Here is a 26,032-nt window from a genome sequence, read left to right as displayed (position 1 = left end):
GTGATAGGCCTAGAGGCAGGTGCCAGAAGGCGCCAGAAACTTACCACACAGGTCAGCTGTTTTAATAATCTTCCTGACCTGCTAGTGTACCTCCCATATAATCTGGTGATACCAGTGAATAGGAGAATACAGTGTTGTAGTAGCAACTAACCAGTAATATAATGGTACTTAGCGGAGTGGAGTGACCATCGTTAGTTTTTTCTTCATTCTTGAAATACCAGACGTATACAGCGAAATTCATATATCCTGTAGTTACCAGCGGTCGTAATATACACAACGAGAAGCAAATATTACTGCAGCAACAGCGACTTTCCTCCAGTAATCTTCATCAGTCAACTATAGTGATAACATAGCATTTGTTGTGGTGGAGACGGAAAAAATCTAAAAAAGCTAAATACAGTGATGTATAAACGTTCAGGCTGTAAATAAGGGTTGAGGCCTCGACCGTTCTTCATTGTAGGAGCTGCCTACAGTAATCACTGGTTCTTCAACATTCAAGTTATACTTTTGTATCAATCAAATCACATATTATTCAGTTAAATAATTTCCAGTAGTTCCTTCATGTGTTAGCCCAAATCACCGACCAGATATGTCTTAAATAAGTGACCCACTGATCAGATCCGACTGGTTTCGAACCCTTGACTGGTCCGAACCCTTGACCGGTTTCAAACTGTTTCGTTGGACAACCAAGCAGACTGTAAACAGACGGGGTTTTAGGCGCCCTTGTCAAACACAAACAATAACTATAAAGGGGAAGCATAGAGCGGTAAGCTTGTCCTAATATACAAGTACAGTTAGAAATAGAAATACAAATAGCTAGATCTTCACTTTAAGGAGGTTATTAGTAGAATATTCAAGAGGTTACTAGTAGAATTACAGTAAATCAACCATTGAAATCACATTATGAAGCTCAGTGTAGTCTGCACCCCTCAAGGGAGGTTTCTTGATGTTGGTGAGGGGCTCTTGATCTAGGGAATTGGATCTGTGCTCCAGTTCCCCGAATTAAGCCTGAATGCCTTCCACATCCCCCCCCAGGCGCTGTATAATCCTTCGGGTTTAGCGCTTCCCCCTTGATTATAATAATAATAATAATGTGTAGTCTGCAGTCAATCAAACAAACGCGCTTCCACATGGATAAATTGCCACTTTTGTGAAAATTGGTGTCACTCCCCTTGTGCAGACATCCAAGAACTAGCTACAAGCAGTATTAAACCAGGGAAGTGTTTTTGGGTATGCCCAAATGAGATCAATCTGTGGACTAAAATCACATTGGTATTAAAAGAGAATAACATCAAAGCAGCCGTCATAGAAAACCTGGAAGCATTCTATAACAGATGGGAAAATAAAAAGTCTGGGCTGGATGGTGCGGATGCTGTCCTGGCCGACAGTAACTGTATGACTGGAGGTGCTGGCCATGTAGTCAGAAACTGTAAGGCTGGAGGTTCTGCCCCGGTAGTCAGTAAATGTGGGGCTGATAATGCTGTTTTGGGAGACAGTAACTGTATGCATGAGGGAATACATATAAATGGCCTCGAGGGGGACAGGAGCTGTAGTGGGTAAACAAGTGTAGTCAAGGACAAGATAAAACCAATATTACAAGCTAGTAATACCACAGGAGATAGCAAACAAGGGGACTCCACTAGTAATAGTGAGGATATATTACCAGAAACAATTGGTGGGAGCTCCATTGTAACTTACCACCTATTTGTAACTTACCACCTATTCCATATACTTGCAACATCTGCCACATTGCTTCCCTATCCACTCTGTCATATGCCTTTTCTAAATCCATAAATGCAATAAAAACTTCCCTACCTTTATCTAAATACTGCTCACATATATGCTTCAATGTAAACACTTGATCTACACATCCCCTACCCACTCTAAAGCCTCCTTGCTCATCCGCAATTCTACATTCTGTCTTACCTCTAATTATTTCAATAATAACCCTACCGTACACTTTTCCTGGTATACTCAGTAAACTTATTCCTCTATAATTTTTACAATCACTTTTGTTCCCCTTCCCTTTATATGTTAAACTATGTACAATAATTGTCCTTATGTGTACCTGTGCCTAAGTAATTTTACTAAGAATAGTGGAATACTATAATAGGCCTACTGGCTCATGCTAGGCAGGTGTAACTCACACCCAGCCATATACATCTATTAAAATGCCATTCTTGGCTGTTATAACATTAGATATACATATACAGTATTATTTATTTGTTATTTAATTAGGTAAGCTACATATAGGAATTAAACATGTTACATAGTAATTACAGTACACATAAAAATAGATACTGTAACAGGGCTGGCCATTTCCTCATCAGCAATTTTTTTTTTTTATGACTGCTTTGCTCCTCTTATGAAATTTAAGTTCAGTTTTTTGCTTCTTTGAGTACTATACTCTTCCCCATATATCATTTATTTATCCCAGTACATTACCATCTCTGTTACATCATATTTTATTATTTTTCATTCACTTTGTATTGCTGCTGAGATAGCATTCATTTTTTCACTAATATTCTTATTTTGAACAAGTCAAGCAGGTGTTGATGTTTGATACTGGAAGGTATAGATATGTAAAGTATTAATAGTTTTTTCTATATATGTACTCTTAAATAATAGAACTTTGGTATGGTAAAGAAAAGTTGTAATCCAGCATAAACTTATCTAGTGGGAAATGGCTGATGTGAAAAAATATTACCTCGACTCAAGTGAAGGTTAGTGCTAATATATAACACACCAAAATGATGTTACTGTTTAACAACTTAAACATATATAAGTGTACTACCATGTTTTATGACGTAAAAAATAATTATAATGGTAGGTAAGCTGTAATTCAGATATAGTATTTGTATACTTTCAGATGCTTGGTTGCTGCCTATCCTTATGGTCCCTTGTGGTGGCTTTTATCATTCTACAGAGAGAGTATCATGTTTCTGGGTAAGTTGATTAGATTTTGTGCACACACTTTCATTTTGTACTAACATCCTATTTTTTAACCTTATATGGTACTACAGTATTTAATTGCTTACAGTTGTATGTAGTAGCAGTAAACTACAAGATTATTTTTGCTAGCACTGTGAAACCTACATAAAATAGACTGTTAGGGGAGAGGGTGTCTGCTTAGGCAAAAATCCATTGTATGGACGGTATCGCTGCAGCAGACTGCCAAATGTGTCTGTTGGATTAATGCACTGTAATTTACTGAATCATATTGTAATACTGGCATACCAAGAATAAACTACAGTATTACAATATGGTTCAGTAAATTACAGTGCATTACAAAAAAATAAGAGTTAAAAGTGCAGTACAGTAGAGTATAGTAATTTTTCTTACCTTTTCTGGTGGACAGATGAGCTTACAGCTAGAGTGCTATGCTGTCTAGTAGTGATTCAGATTAACTTTTTTCTGACTCAGAGGAGCTGTAAAGCTGTGGCAGTAACATCACAGATGGTGTGAGACATACAAGTAGGTGGTGCAGGAAATGCAGACGGTGTGGGAGACTTAAATGGTTCAGCAGATGGAGATGGTTGAGTAGACAGAGATGTGCTACCAGTATCTCCATAAGTTTTTTTGTGTTAATCAAGCCATCTCTTGGTATTATTACTTGCTTTAGAGGCCATTGTTAATATTTTATAGGGTACTTTAATAAAGTAATGATAAACACTACAAACCCAGGGAAACTTACATGAGCATACATGGATACATCAACTAACTGACATGGGTTGAGATGCTTATCCAGATATGATGAAAGCAAACAGCGAGAATGCGTGACCACTCCCGACCACAATCCTCCTCCCTCCACCGTCCATGTAATGGCATATTTTATTCATTATAGAGTCTATAGCAGGTTTTTATGTTATTTATATAGTTATTATGTCATATTAGATGAATTGTGACAGATAAATAAGCCGTAGAGTTGATATTAGGGTTATTTTGTCATGCCTCCTTGGAGCAGGAATTCAGCTGGAACGAATTAATTGCATTTCAATTAATTTAAATGAGGAAAATTGACCCAGCATACGAACAAATCAAGATATGAACAAGTCCACAGAATGGATTAAATTCGTAACCCGAGGTTCCACTGTACTACCATATGTTATTAAATGTTCCTTCATTGATTTAATGACCATAATTGAAGGCTGCTCCTCTGTGGAATTAAGGCATTATTTTATACATATTTTACAGTATGTACAAGCTATCGACACCTCAAAATAAATAATTATATCTTGTGCAGTTTGTTGTTTTGGGAGATATTAACAAAAATAGTTCCTTTATTTTGGGTCAGATGCTGCATCGGGGCCATTCAGCAATTAGTATCAAGTCATTCGGCATGCCTTACCAATGACAGCAAAGATAAACAAAGGCATGCCATTTTTATTTCTGCTGATAATGGAGCCAGGTTATGTTACATCGAGATATTTTAGGTTATGTTAGGTTACATTAGGGTTTTCCTCGTCTTCAAGAGGTGGCTGGACAGGCATCTAAAGTCAGTACCTGACCAGCTGGGCTGTGGTTCGTACATTGGATTGTGTGCGGCTGCCATTAACAGCCTGGTTGATCAGACTGATCCACTGCGAGGTCTGGTCATGGACTGGGCCATGGGGGGCATTGATTCCTGGAACACCCTCCAGGTATACTCCAAGTACTGGCAAAACTTAATATTGGACATTTTAAACTATACACCAAGGAGCAACATTTGAATACCATTTTGATTTTTAAAAATAATTGAATTATAGAGTTGTTTTACTAAATACAGTACAGCACATACAGATTTAAATGTTTTGTACCTTGTTATTTGATGTTCCTTTATTAATTTCATAATAATAGTAATATTTTAGCAAAATAGGAGTTTAATTATTGAAAAATAGGCCTAAGCCTTGAGCTCCAGGAATATAATCCTGTATGTCCCACCTTATATTAACTTGACTTACAATTTTATGACTCATTATCTGGATGCACTAAGTCTATGACTTAGTGCATCCAGACAATTCAAGGTATGACTGTATTTAACGAAGATACACCTAATTAACAATGGGCCAAAAGGCTGTTCATGTCTCAGGTCAGTGCTCTCAGCTTAGTACAGATACCATGGACATGAAATGCATATGTTGCATAAGTGAGTGAGGAACTCCTGTTATTTAATATATTTTATACATCTATTGATTTGCATGAAATAACTTCCTTAGCTTTTAACTAAACAACAGGATTATTAAGATTCTTAAAAAATAAACATACAAATAACATGCTGGTTATGATTTATGTGACTGCTAGCTTTAAATGGGTAAAGAAATTTTTTAACACAATTGAATGTTTTATTAAAAAAATCACAGTACATTTCTTTTAAAAAATGCCTCGGTATTCTAAACCTACGAATAAATACAAATTCAGTAGCTGATATATGCCAATTTATTCACAGTTCACTTGCGTCCATTGACAATATGCAGATTTAGGTTTGGCATTAGTAGCAGCAGTGGAAGTTCAGGGTTCATACAAGTCTTGGGAAATGGGGAAAGTCATGTTACACTGTTTAGAAAATCAAATCTTGAATATCATTGAAAAATCATTAATATTTGTTAGTCATGGTAATTTATGAAATTTGACAACTGAACATACAATTTTATTTTCAGTTGTATTGTACAGGTTGAATAAGAATAAGTATTTGGAAAATTAAATGCACACAATGCATAAAGTATATTCTAATACAGCTTCAGAGCACTATAAATCCAGCTTATATTGCTCATATATATAGAGAAGTCTGACCCCTCCAAAACAAAAAATTATATCCTGTAAAATAATTCAATACAGCACTGCAGAATATTTACATACCATATGTGCCAGCATTCAAGTCATCCCGGCATGTGTTGACCCCTAAAATTTTTAGGTGTTAATTCAGGTTCTGGCCTATATTTGCCCCATAGGTTGACCCCTCTCTTCCTCCATGTTTGACTCTACATACTGTCATAATTTCCACAACCTAATTGTTCATTCTACCTTGTCTTTGTTATAGTAACTATAAAGTCCCAGATTATTGCTATAATTTTTGTTGTATGACTGCTGTAAATATCATGTACAACCAACCACCATAACAAACACCAGGTCTCTACCCATGGAAAGCCTAATAAGATAAGATAAGATAAGATTTCGTTCGGATTTTTAACCCCGGAGGGTTAGCCACCCAGGATAACCCAAGAAAGTCAGTGCGTCATCGAGGACTGTCTAACTTATTTCCATTGGGGTCCTTAATCTTGTCCCCCAGGATGCGACCCACACCAGTCGACTAACACCCAGGTACCTATTTGCTGCTAGGTGAACAGGACAACAGGTGTAAGGAAACGTGTCGGAATGTTTCCACCCGCCGGGAATCGAACCCGGGCCCTCCGTGTGTGAAGCGGGAGCTTTAGCCACCAGGCCTCAGATAGCTGTTGTCCAGTTTGTGTTTATGCTTGTGACAGAACAAATGTCTTGCTCCTTGTATTTTAGGTATTATTTTTAGGTATTCTTTTTACTAAACACATGTCTTGGCAACAAAATTTAAACAGGTAAAAAGTAACAAATAAAACTGTGGTATAAGATACAGAGTAGCATGATAACATCAGTTGGCTAGCAGTGTCACTGCCCTCCTTCAGGAATGTGCCATGCTCTTATTTTCACCCCTGCCATGTATTGGCAACTTTTATACTTGGCATATTAGTTGACCCCTAGTGATGATAAGTCACTATGACACTAGAGGATCACCATATGATCATAAGTAACCTGCTATACTATTTTGACTCTAAATAATAAAGTAAATCTTGAATAGTATGCTTCTTTTCATCCCAAGCATAATTATATTGTACCTTTATATACAACTGGAGCAGATAGGCAGTTGCTGAGATATTCAGATCGACAAAACTCATATGGAAATGTGTTTGATTTTAATGGGATGAACCCTGAACTCTGTTCAACTTCACACAATAACAAATGTGCTTAACAAATTGCAGGTTAAGAAAGTTTTAATGTCTACTCTATGGGGGCATGGTATATGGTGTCTGTTACACCACTGTGTGCTATAATGGTGAGGAGAGGTTAATGGTAACCATGGTAGCCATAATGTGAATGTGTGTCTACAAATTTGCTAGCATCTCCAATCTTGGGTGCCTTGATAGATAGGTTAGTGTTGCCCACTTTGTATACCTTGGTCATGTCTGCTAATAGATAGATGTCGAGTAGTGGATGCTTCTTTGGTTCACCATAGCTGTAATGGTCATGCCCATCATAACTGTAGCCACCAACTTGGCTGTAATAAGGGGCTTCAGCATAGGAACTACGCTCAAGTGGTTGCTTATTGTCTACTGGGAGCCTGGATGCTTCAGTTGGGGTCAGTTTGTTGTTATTTGTAATTGTATTTAAATGTTCATTAAGTAACCTTTGCCTAAGCTTTTGCTTCATTTGTGAAGGCAGATTGGCGAAGAGAGAAGGATTAATTTTTGTAGAAGTAGTAGTTGTGAAAGGTAATTCTTTCTCTTCAGTGTCATGTGTGTTCAAAGGGCCTGTGTCCATTCTGGATGTAGCAATAGAAAGTGCCTGTCTTTGGGCTCCTGGTGGTATGAACCGTGGTTTATTGTTCATTTGACTTCTGAGTGTCTCCTGTACTGTTGGAGAAAGGTTATGCAAAATAGATGGGAGAGGCTCACCTTTATCACCAGGAGAGCTCTGGGAAGAATCCTGAAGACTATTTGGTAGCTGTACTGATTTTTTTTGCTGGTAATGAATGGGCTTTGGAAGCGGTATGGTGACAGCGCCAAATATACCATCATTATTATTGCGTCCCTGTTGCTTCACCACTAAATTGATGTACTCTGGGTTATTTGTGGGTGGGGTGGGCTGCAGCTGCTGTGGCACCTGCTGCTGCTTCTCTTCTGGGTAACCTAGCAGCCGTGAAAACAACCCAGACAGGGTGGCACCAAATCCTCCAGGAGGAGGTTGTGTTACAGGTTGTAATGTTGGCTGCACAATAGGTTGAATAATGGGCTGAGAAGTTAGGTATTGTGTCAGTGGATGTGCTCCAGAATTTGTAGGAGATTGTTGTTGGAATGCCCGTATCAGAGACTGCTGGAGGGCATTAACATTAGGCTGATGCTTACTGAGAGCTGATGCTGTTGGCACAGTTGGTTGGATGGTGGTAGGCAATTTGGCACCTGAACCAGCCAAAAACGATAAGACTTCTTGTCCTCTGTGTGGATTTTGCTCTTTCTCATTTTGCTTTAGGAAATTATTAGTATTTGTACTTGGTGGCAATTCAGCAGCAGATGGTTGTGCTGTTTGTTCTGCTATAGCTAAAATATCTTGGATATTGTATGACTGACCTGGTTTGGGAGTTATGTAAATGTTACCTTCTGAATCAGTACGTACCAGTGATCCCCTAATTTGTTGTGCTGGAAGTTTGGTAGGAATTGCTGGCTGAGTTGCTGCTTTTTGAGTTGAGTCTTGCTGATTAAGGAAGACAGAAGCTTCATGATTGGACACACTGTTTTTATTGTGGTCCGAAGTGACTTTTGCGCTAGGGAAAGGATTATTACTAATGGGTGCACTTGGTGTTGAGATTGCTTCTAACCCATGAGTTTTAGTAGGTATGGAAGCTGAAGTCTTTTTGGAAAGTACAGATTGGGAAAGAGCAAGAGTTGGATCTATCACTGGAGTGGAGGATAAGGAATTTGTTGTCCCATCAGGTGGCCCAAAGAGCAGCTCATTCACACTCTCTTCATTGAGCTGTGATAAAGAAGTTAAAATTTCATTAAGGGAGACAACATGGACTATTCCCTGCTCATCCTGCACCATGTACACTTCATTTTCACTCTCAGTAACATTCTTAATGGAGCCTGTGTGTCTCACTGATCTTGGAATATTATTACTCGTTGTAGTGCCTAGTAAGACAGGTTTTGACTGAGGAAGAACAGAGTCATTCTCAGTCAGTTTGGAGGGTGGCAAGGGGGAGAAAATCCTGCGGTTAGACTCAACAGCAGCAACATTTTGTTGAGGAGGTAGTAGGAGCTCAGTTAGTGTTTTCTCATCAAGATGGCCAAGGGAAGTGACAATATCATTAATAGTAACAATATGCTGCTGTCCTTTTTCATCTGTCACTAGAAGCAGTTCATCATTATTGGGTGAGGCTTGTTGTATGGCTGCAGCCTGAGCCAAATTTGTTGGTGGTAGTGTGGTGGGTGCTTTGTCATCATGGGACATGTAGTTTGACCACTCCTTAAGGTCTTCAAGGATGTGGTCATCAATGGTCTTGAAGACGGCTTCAATAAGTGTGGGTCGGCGAGTGGTGGTGGTGGTATCGCGTGTTGGTCGTCCATCATTTCCCTGGCGTGGTTTGTTGCTGTCCATGAAGGTGTGGAAAAGGAAGTCAAGAGTACGCCTCTCAGCTGCCTGAGGGTTCTCGTCTTTCGGTTGAGGCGGCGGTGGCTTGTAGTTTTCATCATCTGTGTCTACATAAACATAGTCAGAATTGCCAAAAAAACTGCTGTCATAGTCATCATTATAGTTATTTTTGTTATCTGCTTTCTGGACAGTATGTTGTGAAGTCTTTCTAGGGAGAGCACCCATCACTTCTGCCCATGTTGGTCCTCGTGCTTCTGGTTTTGCCTCCACCATCCACACGCCCCACACCACCATCAGCACTTTCACCCACCACATGTCTGTAAGAGAGAAAATTATTGGTAAGTATGAAATACAGTACATTATATTTGCATTATTAATATGTAGTAAACACTGTCTCTTGAGCTTTTGTTGTGCATGCTGTGAACTTACAGTGGAACCTCAAATATCGAACTTTCTTTAGTCCAGAAGGCTGTTTGAGTGCCTTTACCAAATTAATTTATTCCCATGAGGAATAATGTAAATTAGGTTAGTCCATTTCAGACCCTCAAAAATACACTTATAAAAGCACTTACAAAAATAAACTTACATAATTGGTTGTGTTGGGAGCAGTTCGATTTTTGAGGTTCCACTGTATTTGTTATTTTACAGTTTTGGTGCAGGTTTTTTTTTTTGTGAGATAAGGCATTATGGGTTCAAAGAAGGATAAAGAGATAAAAGCAGAAAGAAAAGTTGTTAAAATCACTAAGTTTAAAAAAAGAAGTCATTAGAAAGTATGAAGAAGATAGGCTCCACATGGCTGATATAGCAAAACTTTCTGGTAAATCAAAGTCTACCATTAGCACAATACTGGGCCAGAGGGGAAAAAAAAATAAAGCAGCTGGCCTTGCAAAAGTGATATCAAGCAAAGGCAACAAATTACTGAGGAGGTTGAAAAGCTCTTGTTGATTTGGATAAACGAAAAACAGTCACACAGTGATGGTGTTTCAAAGACCATTATTTGTGAAAAGTGAGGCAGTTGCAAGATTCCCTCCTGAAAAAGAACCCCAGAACAAGTGCTGAAATTCAATCCTTCAAGGCTAGTAGGGGTTGGTTTGATAATTAGGCATGGGGAGGCTGCCAGTGCTGACAAAGTGGCTGTCGATGCTACTGAATTCCAAGAGTATGTAGAGGCTGAGGGGTTTGTCCCCCAACAAGTGTATAACTGTGACAAGACAGACCTCTTCTGGAAGAAAATACCCAAGAGGACCTACATAACTGAATAGGAAAAGTAAATGACAGGACATAAGCCAATGAAAGACAGGCTCACTCTGTTACTGTGTGGAAACTGAAGCCCTTACTTGTTTATCATTCCAAAAATCTACAAGTTTTTAAGAACAATGTTATGAAAAATAAATTGGCTGTAATGTGGAAGGCCAACACAAAAGCTTGGGTAAAAAGACAATTTTTTGTTAAGTGAGTTCATGTTGTCTTTGCTCCCACTGTCAAGAAGTACCTCATTAAAAAACAATTGCCACTCAGATCCCTTTTACTTATGGATAATGCTCCTGCTCACCCTCCAAGCTTGGAAAATGAGTTGCTGGAGGCATTCAGTTTTATAACTGTGAAGTTCTTGCCTCCTATCACCACTCCTCTCATCCAGCCCATGGACCAGCAGGTCATTTCTAACTTCAAGAAACTACCAAAGAACTTTTTGAAAAGTGCTTTGAAATCACTTCAGAAACAAACTTAACCCTCAGGGAGTTCCCGAAGGACCATTTCAATATCCTCACCTGTTTGAGGCTTATAGACAAAGCCTGGGGTAATGTGTCTTCCAGGACCATGCAGTCAGCATGGAATAAATTGTAGCCTGGCTTTGTGACAGCCAGGGATTTTGAAGGCTTTGAAGATGAGCCTGAGTGGGTAGAGGATATTCTGTCCCTGGGGAAGACCTTGGGTTTAGAGGTGGAGATTAGGTTATGGACTACTGCTGTACAGCAAAAATCTCTGTAAAGTGAAACATAGTTTTTTCCCTTTCAGATGCATATAAAACCCTGATAACATGTTTACACTACCATATATTAAGTGAGCAATAGAGCTAGGCACAAAAAATGCATGTCTCCCTGATAACATTGAGTATACATAGTGTATAGTGTATACTACAGTGGCTCCCTAGTATATTGATGATAAAGGCTAAAGTGTCATTTGAAAACAGGTGAATTTGTAAATGAAGTGATAAGCCTATAGAGGAAGGTGCCAGAAGTCGCCAGAAACTTACCACAGGTCAGCTGTTTTTAATAATCTTACTGGCCTGCTAGTGTACTCGCATATAATCTAGTGATACCAGTGAATAGCAGAATACAGTGTTGTAGTAGCAACTAACCAGTATTATAATGGTACTTAGTGGAGTGGAGTGACTTTCATTAGTTTCTTTTCTTGAAATACGAGACGTTACTGTGAATTTCATATAACCTGTAGTTACCAGCGGTCGCAATATACACAACGAGAAGCAATTATTACTACAGAAAAAGCGTCCTTCCTCCAAAATTTGCACCAGTCAACTATAGTGATAATATAGCATTTATTGTGGTGGAGACGGAAAAAAAAAAAAAAAAATAGAAAAGCCAGATACAGCGATTGATAAACAAGGAGGTGACCGTTCGTCATTGTAGGAGCTGCCAGATATCACCGGCTCTTCAACACGCAAGTTATACTTTTGAATCAGTCAAATCACATATTACTCGGGTAGATAATTTCCAGTAGATCCTTCATGTGTTAGCTCAAATCACCGACCAGTATGTTTTAAATAAGTGACCCACTGATCAGAGCAGATCGACTGGTCCGGACCCTTGACTGGTCCGAACCCTTGACTGGTCCGAACCCTTGACTGGTCCGAACCCGGGACTGGTTTCAAACAGTTTCGTTGGACAATAAAGCAGACTGTAAACGGATGGGGTTGTAGGCGCCCTTATAAACACAAACATTAAAAATCAGGAACGTGACGGTAAGCTGTCCAATATACAAAAAGAGTTAGAAACAGAAATACAAATAGCTAGAGCTTCATTTAAGGTTATTAATATAATATTCAAGAGGTTGCTAGTAGAATTGCAGTAAATCAACCATTCAAATCATTATGAAGCTGTGTGTAGTCTGTGGTCAGTCAAACAAACGGGCTTCCACATGGATAAATTGTCATTTTTGTGGAAATTGGTGTCATGCCCCTTGTGCAGATATCCCAGAACTAGCTACAAGCAGTATTAAAACAGAGAAGTGTTTCTGGGTATGCCCAAATGAGGAAAATCTGTGGACTAAAATCACAAGGGTATTAAAAGAGGACAACATCAAAGCTGCTTTCATAGAAAACCTGGAAGCTTTCTACAACAGATGGGAACATAAAAAGTCTGGGCTGAATGGTACTGCCCTTGATACTGGCCATGTAGTCACAAACTGTAAGGCTGGAGGTGATGTCCTGGGAGACAGTAATAGTAAAGCTGGAGGTGCTGTCCTGGGAGACAGTAATGGTGAAGCTGGAGGTGCTGTCCTGGGAGACAGTAATGGTGAAGCTGGAGATACTGTCCTGGGAGACAGTAATGGTGAAGCTGGAGATTTTGTCCAGGTAGTCGGGAATTATACGCAGGAAGGAATACATATAAATGACCTCATAGGGGACAGGAGCCATAGTAGGGAAACAAGTGTAGTCAAAGATAAGATAAAACCAATATTGCAAACTAGAAATACCGCAGGAAATAGCAAACAAGAGGACTCCAATAGCAATAGTGAGGATAAATTACCAAAAACAACTGATGGGAGCTCCATTGTTGGTGCTAGGGAGGATAGAAGTAAGACAGGGAAACATGCACCAACAGGGAATACAGTCACAGAAACCCAAAGCAAGCGGAAACCAAGCCTGTGCACATACTATGCACTTGGTATCTGCTGGCATGGGAAATCTGGAAAAACAGATGGGACGTGCAACTATGACCACCCTAGAAAATGCCATGCCCATATGACAACAGGAAAATGCAAACTCCCTTCCTGTAAGCTTTTTCACCCTGAAATGTGTACCTCTTCAGTACAGGAAAGACTGTGCTATAACTTAAATTGCCAGGCATACCATCTAAAGGGGACAAAAAGATACAAAACATCCAGGCCATGGGAAAACCTGGGTAGCCACAGCCACTCAAGAGGGAGAGGTTTTTTAGTGCCAGGAAGGAAAAAAAACTGGCAGGAAATGGCAGAAATCGTACACCAAATCCAGTCATTCCTGGAGTGGAACCACAGTCGATGGCCTCCACTCCAAACCAACAGATACAGATACTAATGCCGGAAAAAAAATCCCCCCCCCAGTACCAACAATACCACCAGTCCGATAACATTCTTCTTTGCAAATATACAGGGTCTAAAGCCAGCAACAAACAACAAAATACCTTTCATCCGTGGACTGCTTGCAGAGGCAAAGGCAATGTTCGCGGCTTTCACTGAGACCCACATAAAGGATCACTTGGACAATGAAATATGGATCCCAGGTTACAACCTATACAGATGTGACAGAGTGAACAGGCAAAAGGGGGGGGGGTTGGCCTGTACATTGCAGAGTCACTTGTTTGCACAGAACTGCTTAATGCCTCAAATGACGTAGTGGAAGTTTTAGCAGTAAAGGTCGAGAACCAAAACCTAGTCATTGTGGTAGTCTACAAGCCTCCGGATGCAACATCCCAGCAATTCCAGGAACAGCTGTTAAAAATTGACCACTGTCTGGAAAATCTTCCAGCTCCTGCACCCAACATCTTGCTCCTGGGGGATTTCAACTTAAGGCACCTAAAATGGAGGAATATAGCAAATAATATTGTTGCAGTAATAACACCAGGAGGCAGCTCTGATGAAAACTCACACTCACACGAGCTTTTAAATCTCTGCACAAAATTCAATTTAAACCAGCAAATAATAGAGCCTACTAGACTGGAGAATACACTAGACCTCATATTCACTAACAATGATGATCTGATAAGAAATGTCACCATATCAAAAACAATATACTCAGATCACAACATAATTGAGGTTCAGACATGTATGCGAGGAGCCCCAGACCGACAAAATGAGACTAGTCACGAGGGAGCATTCACCAAATTCAACTTCAATAACAAAACCATAAAGTGGGACCAAGTAAACCAAGTCCTAACCGATATAAGCTGGGAAGATATACTAAGCAACACAGACCCAAACTTATGCCTAGAACAGATTAACTCGGTGGCACTCGATGTATGCACAAGGCTTATTCCTCTAAGAAAAAGGAGGAGTAGATGTAAAATAGAAAGAGACAGGCGCTCCCTTTACAGGCGACGGAAAAGAATAACAGAGGTCAATATATCTGAAATGCGCAGGGAGACACTGGTCAGAGAAATAGCAAGCATCGAACTTAAGCTAAAAGAATCCTTTAGGAGTCAGGAATCGCGGGAAGAACTAAAAGCTATAAATGAAATCGAAAGAAACCCAAAGTATTTCTTCTCCTATGCCAAATCAAAATCGAGAACAACGCCCAGTATTGGGCCCCTACTTAAACAAGATGGGTCCTACACAGATGACAGCAAGGAAATGAGTGAGCTACTCAAGTCCCAATATGACTCAGTTTTTAGCAAGCCGCTAACCAGACTGAGAGTCGAAGATCAAAATGAATTTTTTATGAGAGAGCCACAAAATTTGATTAACACAAGCCTATCCGATGTTATCCTGACGCCAAATGACTTCGAACAGGCGATAAATGACATGCCCATGCACTCTGCCCCAGGGCCAGACTCATGGAACTCTGTGTTCATCAAGAACTGCAAGAAGCCCCTATCACGAGCCTTTTCCATCCTATGGAGAGGGAGCATGGACACGGGGGTCGTCCCTCAGTTACTAAAAACAACAGACATAGCCCCACTCCACAAAGGGGGCAGTAAAGCAACAGCAAAGAACTACAGACCAATAGCACTAACATCCCATATCATAAAAATCTTTGAAAGGGTCCTAAGAAGCAAGATCACCACCCATCTAGAAACCCATCAGTTACACAACCCAGGGCAACATGGGTTTAGAACAGGTCGCTCCTGTCTGTCTCAACTACTGGATCACTACGACAAGGTCCTAAATGCACTAGAAGACAAAAAGAATGCAGATGTAATATATACAGACTTTGCAAAAGCCTTCGACAAGTGTGACCATGGCGTAATAGCGCACAAAATGCGCGCTAAAGGAATAACAGGAAAAGTCGGTCGATGGATCTATAATTTCCTCACTAACAGAACACAGAGAGTAGTCGTCAACAGAGTAAAGTCCGAGGCAGCTACGGTGAAAAGCTCTGTTCCACAAGGCACAGTACTAGCTCCCATCTTGTTCCTCATCCTCATATCCGACATAGACAAGGATGTCAGCCACAGCACCGTGTCTTCCTTTGCAGATGACACCCGAATCTGCATGACAGTGTCTTCCATTGCAGACACTGCAAGGCTCCAGGCGGACATCAACCAAATCTTTCAGTGGGCTGCAGAAAACAATATGAAGTTCAACGATGAGAAATTTCAATTACTGTACTCAGATACGGTAAACATGAGGAAATTAAATCTTCATCAGAGTACAAAACAAATTCTGGCCACAAAATAGAGCGAAACACCAACGTCAAAGACCTGGGAGTGATTATGTCGGAGGATCTCACCTTCAAGGACCATAACATTGTATCAATCGCATCTGCTAGAAAAATGACAGGATGGATAATGAGAACCTTCAAAACTAGGGAGGCCAAGCCCATGATGACACTCTTCAGGTCACTTGTTCTATCTAGGCTGGAATATTGCTGCACTCTAACAGCACCTTTCAAGGCAGGTGAAATTGCAGACCTAGAAAATGTACAGAGAACTTTCACGGCGCGCATAACGGAGATAAAACACCTCAATTACTGGGAGCACTTGAGGTTTCTAAACCTGTATTCCCTGGAACGCAGGAGGGAGAGATACATGATTATATACACCTGGAAAATCCTAGAGGGACTAGTACCGAACTTGCACACGAAAATCACTCACTACGAAAGCAAAAGACTTGGCAGACGATGCACCATCCCCCCAATGAAAAGCAGGGGTGTCACTAGCACGTTAAGAGACCATACAATAAGTGTCAGGGGCCCGAGACTGTTCAACTGCCTCCCAGCACACATAAGGGGGATTACCAACAGACCCCTGGCAGTCTTCAAGCTGGCACTGGACAAGCACCTAAAGTCAGTTCCTGATCAGCCGGGCTGTGGCTCGTACGTTGGTTTGCGTGCAGCCAGCAGCAACAGCATGGTTGATCAGGCGCTGATCCACCAGGAGGCCTGGTCACAGACCGGGCCGCGGGGGCGTTGACCCCCAAAACTCTCTCCAGGTAAACTCCAGGTACACACATTACTTACCTTAAAATATTTTTGTCCTTAGCTTATAGTGAGTGGTGAATATGTTTTTTTAGGAAGTCTGAATAAATGAAGAATGGGTATGTGCAATTGAAATCTGCTGCATTAGTGAAATGCCTTAAAGTGAAGTGCTGTAAAGTGAAGCCTGTCTGTATATGTACATACAGGTTCACACAACTGATGCCTGCCACTTTGGCTGTCAGTGCTGGGTCACGCCGCCACCCACCACTGAGATGACTGACGCTCACACTCGACGAAAAAACTTCAGTTTTAGGAACTTTTCAAATTTGAGAATTTCAGATAAAGGGATATGGATGTATGTGTATAATAAAAAGAACAGATTTCCTTAGTCATACAAATATTTACATCAGTGTTCAGTTGTTTTAGCTTGTGTTCATTATCACTCTCCTGCACCAGTGTCTAGCAGTGGTCAGCCATCAAATTAAGTCAGGTTTCCACTGCTATCTCTTCCCCATGATGGCTTTGTCTTGATGAAATCGTTCAATGTGGGGTTCTGTTTCAAAGAAACTGTATTTTTTGGAGCAAAACTAAGTTCAGATTTGGATTCAGTGTCCTTAAATTAGAAACACATTTATAAAAATGAACTGAAACCTTGTTGATTAGTGTTGTTATTCCTAGCTGAATATTGCCTACATGTGTTGCAGTCATTGCAAATCACGACTGATTTGTTATGTTATTGTAATAAACAGTAACCTGTCATTTAGAGTGTGGGTTATGTTCTTGAGAAGTAGCATCAAATAAAAAAATAGAGTTAAATGATGTGGCAAACATATGGAAAAACATAAGAGTACTGTTCTGGACTCCATCAAAATTCCAAAATAAGAATAAAAACAAATTTCTACAGTTTACCCTAAATTACATTGTTAGTAATTACTCAAGATATTTGAAGAGTGTGGTGAGGGTTAACGTGGGCCTTTAGGGCAGAGTTTGTATGTAGTGAAGTTTATTATCTGACGTACATGTAGGAGGCAGAATCTTGTGCCATTGTCTTCGTGTTGGGGTCTATAGCTCTATGGGCAACTTATGCAGTACTGGGCTGTCAGCACGTAAATATCAGTAAAAATAAAAACCACATTCCCTTGCCATATTGTATTAGCCCTTAAACTGTCCAAGCAGATCTATGTTCACATGCGTAGCGCTCCAAAAGTAGTTTTCCTTTTTTTTTACTTATTTTCAAAAACGTAGATCAAAGTTTTTTTACACGTTTTTAAATGTAAAAAAAAGAAAAGATCTACTTTTTTTACATACTTTCAAATGTTGAAAAAACGTATATCTACGTTTGGACAGTTTAAGGGTTAAACATATACACGCCACCCACTTAGATACCCATCAGTTACACAATCCAGGTCAGCATGGGTTTAGAGCAGGTTGCTTCTGCCTGTATGAACTTATAACATCTATTTCAGACAAACATGTTTTAAAGATGAGTACATTTGAGAAAATGTTAACCAAGAAAAAATAAAGGAATTCAGTAATAAAAGTGGTGTGGAAAGCTTTTCTGGGAGATATAAGAGAGGTGCCAACTATGGCTGTTGCTCACAGTAATATTGTGAGACCACAGATTTTTACCAGTACATATACAGTACAGGTGACCATCACTAATCCGACATCATCAGGACCTGTAGGGTGCCGAATTAGTGGTTTTGCCGAATTACAGAGTGGTTAGGTTAGAATACACTTAACCCAATGGCAGTATTTCCACATAAGCAATTTCACCCACTTTACACCCTATTTTTGGCCCATTCCATTGTTCCAGTCTACCAAGCTCATAGCTATTTTGCTAGTATTCCTTCTATTCTGTTAATTGAGTACAATTAGCAGCTACCCAATAAAGTAGTCAGAAATTGGTAATTTGGCCAATTTCACACAAATTTCAAGAGATGCCAATTTCAAAATAGGGTCCAGAATAAACAATGCAGACATTCCTGGCACTAAAATAACATTTTCTCTGCTCAATAATCACGTTTCCAGGCCCCTCTTTTATTACACCTGCTTTCCATTTTAAATTTTTTTCACACAATTATTACAGTAATGCTGACTACTGCATTATTGTAATAATTGTATAAATAATATCAACCCATTTGTGACTGCTTATTAGACTGGGCAGTTGGACACTTACTGGATGGTGACGTCATTTGTTTACTTTTGAACATCAAAAATCAAACATTTCTGCTACTTCGAGCTCAATTTTAAGGTATTTTCTGGCATGAAACCAATCAAAATTATATCTATTTCTGTAATATATCTTCTATTCTATGAAATGAGACCAAAAAACGAGAATACAACAATACGAAAATACACTGCAAAATCACCGTTTTACACCAAAAGCACGGTTGCCATTTTTTCTCATTATGCACTGCGTGCTGCAGGATTTTTTTATGTAGTGCACACTTACCACACAGACCTACTTGTTCATATATAGGCCCAAATTTACTGGTCACAGCTTATCTGAGTGAGCTGAGCTCATGGTGACCGACAGTGGCTTCAAAGCCACCTTATCTTTTATGGACATTGTACGGTGTATGTGCTTTACATAATGAGAAGCATTTCTTTTATTTGTTGGAACCATGGTTAGGGCTAAAAGTGAGCAGGTTATAACAATAAATGGAGAAAAAGGAACTGAAATGAATTGTGCAGCAAGTAGTGCGACCAAACAGTAGTGGCAGGTTGGTGTGGTGATCCCGGAAATGTGAAATTATGCTAGTCAAAATTAGTGCTGGATTACTGATGGAACCGGATTACTGACTGCCGGATTAGTGATGGCTAACCTGTATACAGTGGACCCCCGGATTAAGTCGTCATCGGAATAAGTAACGTTTTTTTTTTTGTCAAAATATTGGCTTAGTGAATGTCACTGAACTCGGTATAAGTCATTCATCTGGAACATGCCCGCACGGCCTGAGTGGCCCCAACACTCCATGTACAGACAGTGTGCCATTGTTTACCAGACAGTGAGGACGATCCCACATGTTCATACGATACATTTTGTATTATTCCATTCTTTTTAGTGCTTGTAACTGCTAAATAAGCCACCATGAACCCAAAGAAAGCTTCTAGTGCCAGACAGCCCTTTGGTAAAGGGCTGAGAGAGAGGGGAGAATGTGCCTTTTTCAGTGATTCTCCAATATGTACGATACTAAAGCAGCAGAAGTCGATAAAGGCTATAGCGCCAGCCAGCGATAAAGTGTAGCATTAACAGTGTAGCAAGTAAGTTAAGTGATTAATCGATAGAAAAAAGACAGCACGAAACTGACTCCTCCATTGTTGTTGGAGGTATATTGAGCTACTAACACTGCCGCGTCTGTTGCTGTCTTCACCACCAGTATGTAAGGCTTATTCAGTGGCCCTTATACACCCAACAACAAACAACTCTCCACCACTCGTGACATTCTTAATGCAATATTTTATTCATTCTAGAGTATATATCATGTTTCTATGTTATTAATATTGTTTGTGTTATATTAGATGAATTGTGCTAGATAAATAAGCCATAGAGCTGATATTAGTGTCATATTGAAGGACTGTCTTGTCCTGTCTCCCAACACAGTTCCTAACATATGCCAGAAACAGACTTCTCTGGAACACTTTTTTGAGCAACAGGGGTCCAATGACTCTCAAGCTGGTCCTAGTGGCATTAAAAAACAAAGAAGGGAAGTAACCCAGGATAAGGACTTGCTACCTGAAGTCTTTATGGAAGGGGATTCCCCTTCCAAACAATTGTAAACACCTCCATCCTCTCCCCTCCTCCCATCTTCCATACATCACCATGTCTTCAGTAAAGGTAAGTGTGATGTCATTATTGTTTTATTCTTCATGTATCATTGTTTTCTGTGTAGGTAAATGTATATTTCATGTAGAAAACATTTTTTAATACTTTTGGGTGTCTGAAATGGATTAATTGGATTTCCATTATTTCTTATGGGGAAAATTAATTCGGAATAAGTTAGATTCGGGATAAGTCACTCTCTCTGGAACGGATCAGTTACATAATCTGGGGGTCCACTGTATGTGAAGTTATCATTTGACCAAATTTCTTAATAATAACAAGCTATATTATGATGTCCTCTTTAAAATTTAGTAAGGGAATGTTTATAGATCTTCTTAATACAGTATAGCATTTGACATTAAAATCAATATCATAGGAATCTTGTATGTTAAAATCCAGAGACAACAGAAACCTTGCAACATTTGTTCCTCGTGAGAAGCCAAACTTAAGATCACTGCTAATATCTTAGGCTTCCTGTAAGAGTTGTCACTTCCATCATCCAGAGAAGTTGCCTTATATTGGTTGGCTGAGTGATGCCCTGTGTTGGTTGGCTGGGTGATGCCCTGTGTTGGTTGACTGGGTGAGCGGACTGTGTTGGTTGGCTGGGTGAGTGGACTGTGTTGGTTGGCTGGGTAAATGGGCTGTGTTGGTTGGCTGAGTAAGTGGGCTGGGGGGATGTTGATGAAGAGTCTTTGGACAGGAGAACCCAGAATCAGGAGGAAGATCAAATACAGCCTCCCTCACAACCCCCTACAGAAGCTCCCCAACCAGGACTACCCCAATGCAACCAAACATTCTAACCCAAAACACACATGCCATATCCAATGCCCCCACCCACCTCATTACAAACTCCACCCCCACAGCAACCACCCATAGTTCCTTACCAGGTCTCGCACTTCCCCAACCCTAATGTACCCCCCAAACCACAGTCTTAGAAAAGAAGTTGAAGGTGTGGTATACAAATGCAGATGGGAAAATGAAAAAGTGTGAGGAGTGGCATGAAAGAATCAAGGAGACATCCCCAGGCATAATAGCACTCAGAGAAACAAAGCTCACCAGGATGATAACAGATGCAATATTTCCACCCGGATATCAAATTCTCAGGAAAGAGAGAGGGAGGAGGAGTTGCACTGCTCATTAAAATCCGGTGGGGATTTGAGAAAATGGAAGGAATTGATGGCATAGGCAAAAGGGCCAGTCTGAGGGCCATAAGGTGGTAATTGCAGAACTGCAGGAAGCCAAGAGAAGAATACGACGAGCAACAGAGCAATGGTCGACACACTAGCAGAGGTGGCCAGAAGAGCTCACATGGGGGGAGCAAAGTTACTAGTCATGGGTGATTTCAATCACAAGGAGATTGACTGGGAAAACCTGGAGCCCCATGGGGTCCTGAAACATGGAGAGCCAAGATGATGAATGTGGTACTGGAAAACCTCATGCATCAACATGTTAGAGACACTACCAGAGAGAGAGGTGAGGATGATTCAGCAAGACTGGACTTTTTATTCACCTTGAGTAGTTCGGACATCGAGAATATCATGTATGAAAGGCCCCTAGGAGCTAGTGATCATGTGGTTCTGTGCTTTGACTACATAGTTGAGCTACAAGTGGAGAGAGTAGCAGGAATAGGATGGAAAAAACCAAACTACAAAAGGGGGGACTACATGGGCACGAGGAACTTCCTGCAAGACATTCAGTGGGAGAGAGAAATGGCAGGAAAATCAGCAAAAGAAATGATGGGCTATGTGACGACAAATGCAAGGAGGTAGAGGAGAGGTTTGTTCCCAAGGGAAACAGAAATAGTGGGAAGACCAGAACGAGTCCTTGGTTCACCCAGAGGTGTAGGGAGGCAAAAACTAGGTGTACTAGAGAATGGAAAAGGTACAGAAGACAAAGGACCCAGGAAAACAGAGAGATCAGCCGAAGAGCCAGAAATGAATATGCACAGATAAGAAGGGAGGCTCAGCAACAATACGAAAATGACATAGCATCGAAAGTCAAGTCTGACCCGAAGCTGTTGTATAGCCACATCAGGAGGATAACAACAGTCAAGAACCAGGTAATCAGACTGAGGAAGGATGATGGGGAGTTCACAAGAAACAACCAAGAGGTATGTGAGGAGCTCAACACGTGATTTAAAGAAGTATTTGCAGTGGAAACTGGTAGGACTCTAGGGAATCAGAACAGGGAGGTACACCAACAGTTGCTGGATGAGGTACACATAACCGAGGAGGAGGTGAAGAAGCTGCTATGTGAACTTGATACCTCAAAGGTGGTGGGACCAGACAACATCTCTCAGTGGGTCCTTAGAGAGGAAGCAGAGATGCTGTGTGTGCCACTAACAAAAATCTTCAACACATCCATTGAAACTGGGCAACTCCCTGAGGTATGGAAGATGGCAAATGTAGTCCCAATTTTTAAAAAAGGAGACAGACATGAGGCATTAAACTACAGACCTGTGTCACTAACATGTATAATATGCAAAGTCATGGAGAAGATCAGGAGGAGAGTGGTGGAGCACCTGGAAAGAAACAAGTGTATAATTGACAACCAGCACGGTTTCAGGGAAGGAAAATCCTGTGTCACAAACCTACTGGAGTTTTATGACAAGGTGACAGAAGTAAGACAAGAGAGAGAGGGGTGGATAGACTTCATTTTCTTGGACTCCAAGAAGGCCTTCGACACAGTTCCTCCCAAGAGGTTACTGCAAAAGCTAGAGGATCAGGCACACATAACAGGAAAGGCACTACAATGGATCAGAGAATACCTTACAGGGAGGCAACAATGAGTCATGGTACGTGATGAGGAGTCAGAGTGGGCGCCTGTGACAAGCGGGGTTCCACAGGGGTAGTCCTAGGACCTGTGCTGTTTTTGGTATATGAGAATGACATAACGGAAAGGATAGATTCAGAAGTGTCCTTGTTTGCAGATGATGTGAAGTTAATGAGGAGAATTAAATCGGTCAAGGATCAGCCAGGACTACAAAGCGACCTGGACAGGCTACAAGCCTGGTCCAGCAACTGGCTCCTTGAATTTAACTCTGCCAAATGCAAAGTCATGAAGACTGGGGAAGGGTAGAGAAGACCACATACACAGTATAGTCTAAGTGGCCAAAGACTGCAAACCTCACTAAAGGAAAAAGATCTTGGGGTGAGTATAATACCGAGCACATCTCCTGAGGTGCACATCAGTCAGATAACTGCTGCAGCGTATGGGTGTTTGGCAAACCTAGGTATAGTGGTCTGATACCTCAGTAAAGAATCGTTCAAGACTCTCTACACCATTTATGTCAGGCCCATACTGGAATATGCAGCACCAGTTTGGAATCCACACCTGGTCAAGCACAGCAAGAAATTGGAAAAAGTGCAAAGGTTTGCAACAAGACTAGTCCCAGAGCTAAGGGAATTGTCCTGCGATGAAAGGTTAAGGGAAATTGGACTTACGACACTGGAGGACAGGAGGGTCAGGGGAGACATGATAACGACATATAAAATACTGTGCGGAATAGACAAGGTGGACAAAGACAGGATGTTCCAGAGATGGGACACAGAAACAAGAGGTCACAATTGGAAGTTGAAGACTCAGATGAATCAAAGGGATGTTAGGAAGTATTTCTTCAGTCATAGAGTAGTCAGGCCGTGGAATAGCCTAGAAAGTGAAGTAGTGGAGGTGGGAACCATACATAGTTTTAAGGCGAGGTATGATAAAGCTCATTGAGCAGGGAGATTGAGGACCTAGTAGCAATCAGTGAAGAGGCGGGGCCAGGAGCTATGAATCGACCCCTGCAACCAGAAATAGGTGAGTACACACACACACACACACACACACACACACACACACACAGTGCACACTGCACAGCATCCCCAGACATCATAGCAATCATAGAGAGAGCTCATGGGAGTGATAACAGACACGATTGTTCGTCTGGTTATCAGATCCTGAAGAAAGATGGGGGGGAGGGGCAGAGGGAAAGGAGAAGTTGGACTGCTCATCAGAAATCAGTGGGAGGACTAGTCAGAGGAGTAGCGGATGACTACATAGTATGAACACTGCATACTGAGAGTACTGGCGAATTAAGGAGGAGGGGGCTCAAAGGTGATGATAGCAGTGATGTATAACCTACCACCAAACAGCAGGAGGCCAAGAAAAGAATATGATTAGAGCATCAGGGTGATGGTGGACACACTAGCCGAGATTGCTAAAAGGGCCCACATGAGCAGGGCAAAGTTACTTACCATGGGGGATTTCAACCATATGGAGATTGGGAGAATCTGGAGCCACATGGGACCAGAGATGTGAAGAGCCAAGATGCTGGAGGCAGTACTAGAAAACTTTACATACCTTGAGCAGTTCAGACTTAAAAGATATTACACACGAAAGGCCCCTAGGTGCTAGTGACCACGTGGTCTTGTGTTTCGAATACATAGAGTTAATGGAAAGTGAAGCAGTACGAGAAGGATGGGAGAAGCCAGACTTCCAAAAAAGGGGACTACACAAGTATGACAATTCCTACATGAGGTGCAGTGGGTAAACGAGCAAGAGGGCAAGACAGTAAGCAAAATGATGGAACACGTGACCACAAAGTGCCAGGAGGCACTGGAGACAGTGAAGACAGAGAGGCTCCCAGCAAACCAAGTTGGTAGGGTGTTTACCTGGAGTTTACCTGAAGAGAGTTCCGGGGGTCAACGCCCCCGTGGCCCTGTCTGTGACCAGGCCTCCTGGTGGATCACAGCCTGATCAACCAGGCTGTTACTGCTGGTTGCATGCAATCCAACGTACGAGCCACAGCCTGGCTGGTCAGGTACCGACTTTAGGTGCTTGTCCAGTGCCTGCTTGAAGACAGCCAGGGGTCTATTGGTAATCTCCCTTATGTATGCTGGGAGGCAGTTGAACAGTCTCGGGCCCCTGACACTTATTGTATGGTCTCTTAACGTGCTAGTGACACCCCAGCTTTTCATTGGGGGGATGTTGCATCGTCTTCCAAGTCTTTTGCTTTCATTGTGAGTGATTTTCGTGTGCAAGTTCGGTACTAGTCCCTCTAGGAGTTTCCAGGTGTATATAATCACGTATCTCTTCCGCCTGCATTCCAGGGAGTACAGGTTCAGGAACTTCAAGCGCTTCCAGTAATTGAGGTGTTTTATCTCCGTTATGCGCGCCGTAAAGGTTCTCTGTACATTTTCTAGGTCAGCAATTTCACCTGGCTTGAAAAGTGCTGTTAGTGTGCAGCAATATTCCAGCCTAGATAGAACAAGCGACCTGAAGAGTGTCATCATGGGCTTGGCATCCCTAGTTTTGAAGGTTCTCATTATCCATCCTGTCATTTTTCTAGCAGCTGCGATTGATATAATGTTATGGTCCTTGAAGGTGAGATCCTTCGACGTGATCACTCCCAGGTCTTTGACGTTGGTTTTTCGCTCTATTTTGTGGCCGGAATTTGTTTTGTACTCTGATGAAGTTTTAATTTCCTCGTGTTTACCATA

At 41.1% G+C, this 26,032-nt stretch overlaps 2 protein-coding genes across 3 annotated transcripts in view; one reads left to right on the top strand and one right to left on the bottom strand.

Annotated features, from left to right (window-relative positions):
- Positions 1-687: 687 nt before the first annotated feature.
- LOC128684214 (uncharacterized) overlaps positions 688-26,032 on the top strand; it is a 144,031-nt gene continuing 118,686 nt past the window's right edge. Inside the window, exons 1-2 of the mRNA XM_070094299.1 lie at positions 688-766; positions 2,870-2,946. Of these exons, the coding sequence (XP_069950400.1) occupies positions 2,870-2,946 (77 nt within the window). The 5' untranslated portion in view covers positions 688-766. The remainder of the gene's footprint in view (positions 767-2,869; positions 2,947-26,032) is intronic.
- Positions 5,334-26,032, bottom strand: part of LOC128684212 (uncharacterized) — a 28,728-nt gene continuing 8,029 nt past the window's right edge. Inside the window, exons 2-3 of one of the 2 annotated variants that reach the window (XM_053770374.2) lie at positions 11,142-11,289; positions 5,334-9,689 (exon numbers count right to left, since the gene is read on the bottom strand). In XM_053770374.2, the coding sequence (XP_053626349.1) occupies positions 7,075-9,687 (2,613 nt within the window). In that variant the 5' untranslated portion in view covers positions 9,688-9,689; positions 11,142-11,289 and the 3' untranslated portion in view covers positions 5,334-7,074. The remainder of the gene's footprint in view (positions 9,690-11,141; positions 11,290-26,032) is intronic. The other variant, XM_053770373.2, reaches the window with a different exon arrangement.

Source organism: Cherax quadricarinatus, chromosome 4 (genome assembly GCF_038502225.1).
Source record: "Cherax quadricarinatus isolate ZL_2023a chromosome 4, ASM3850222v1, whole genome shotgun sequence".
Lineage (NCBI taxonomy): Eukaryota > Metazoa > Arthropoda > Malacostraca > Decapoda > Parastacidae > Cherax > Cherax quadricarinatus.
Note: the sequence above shows the minus strand (reverse complement) of the source record. Positions and strands in the feature narration are given on the sequence as shown.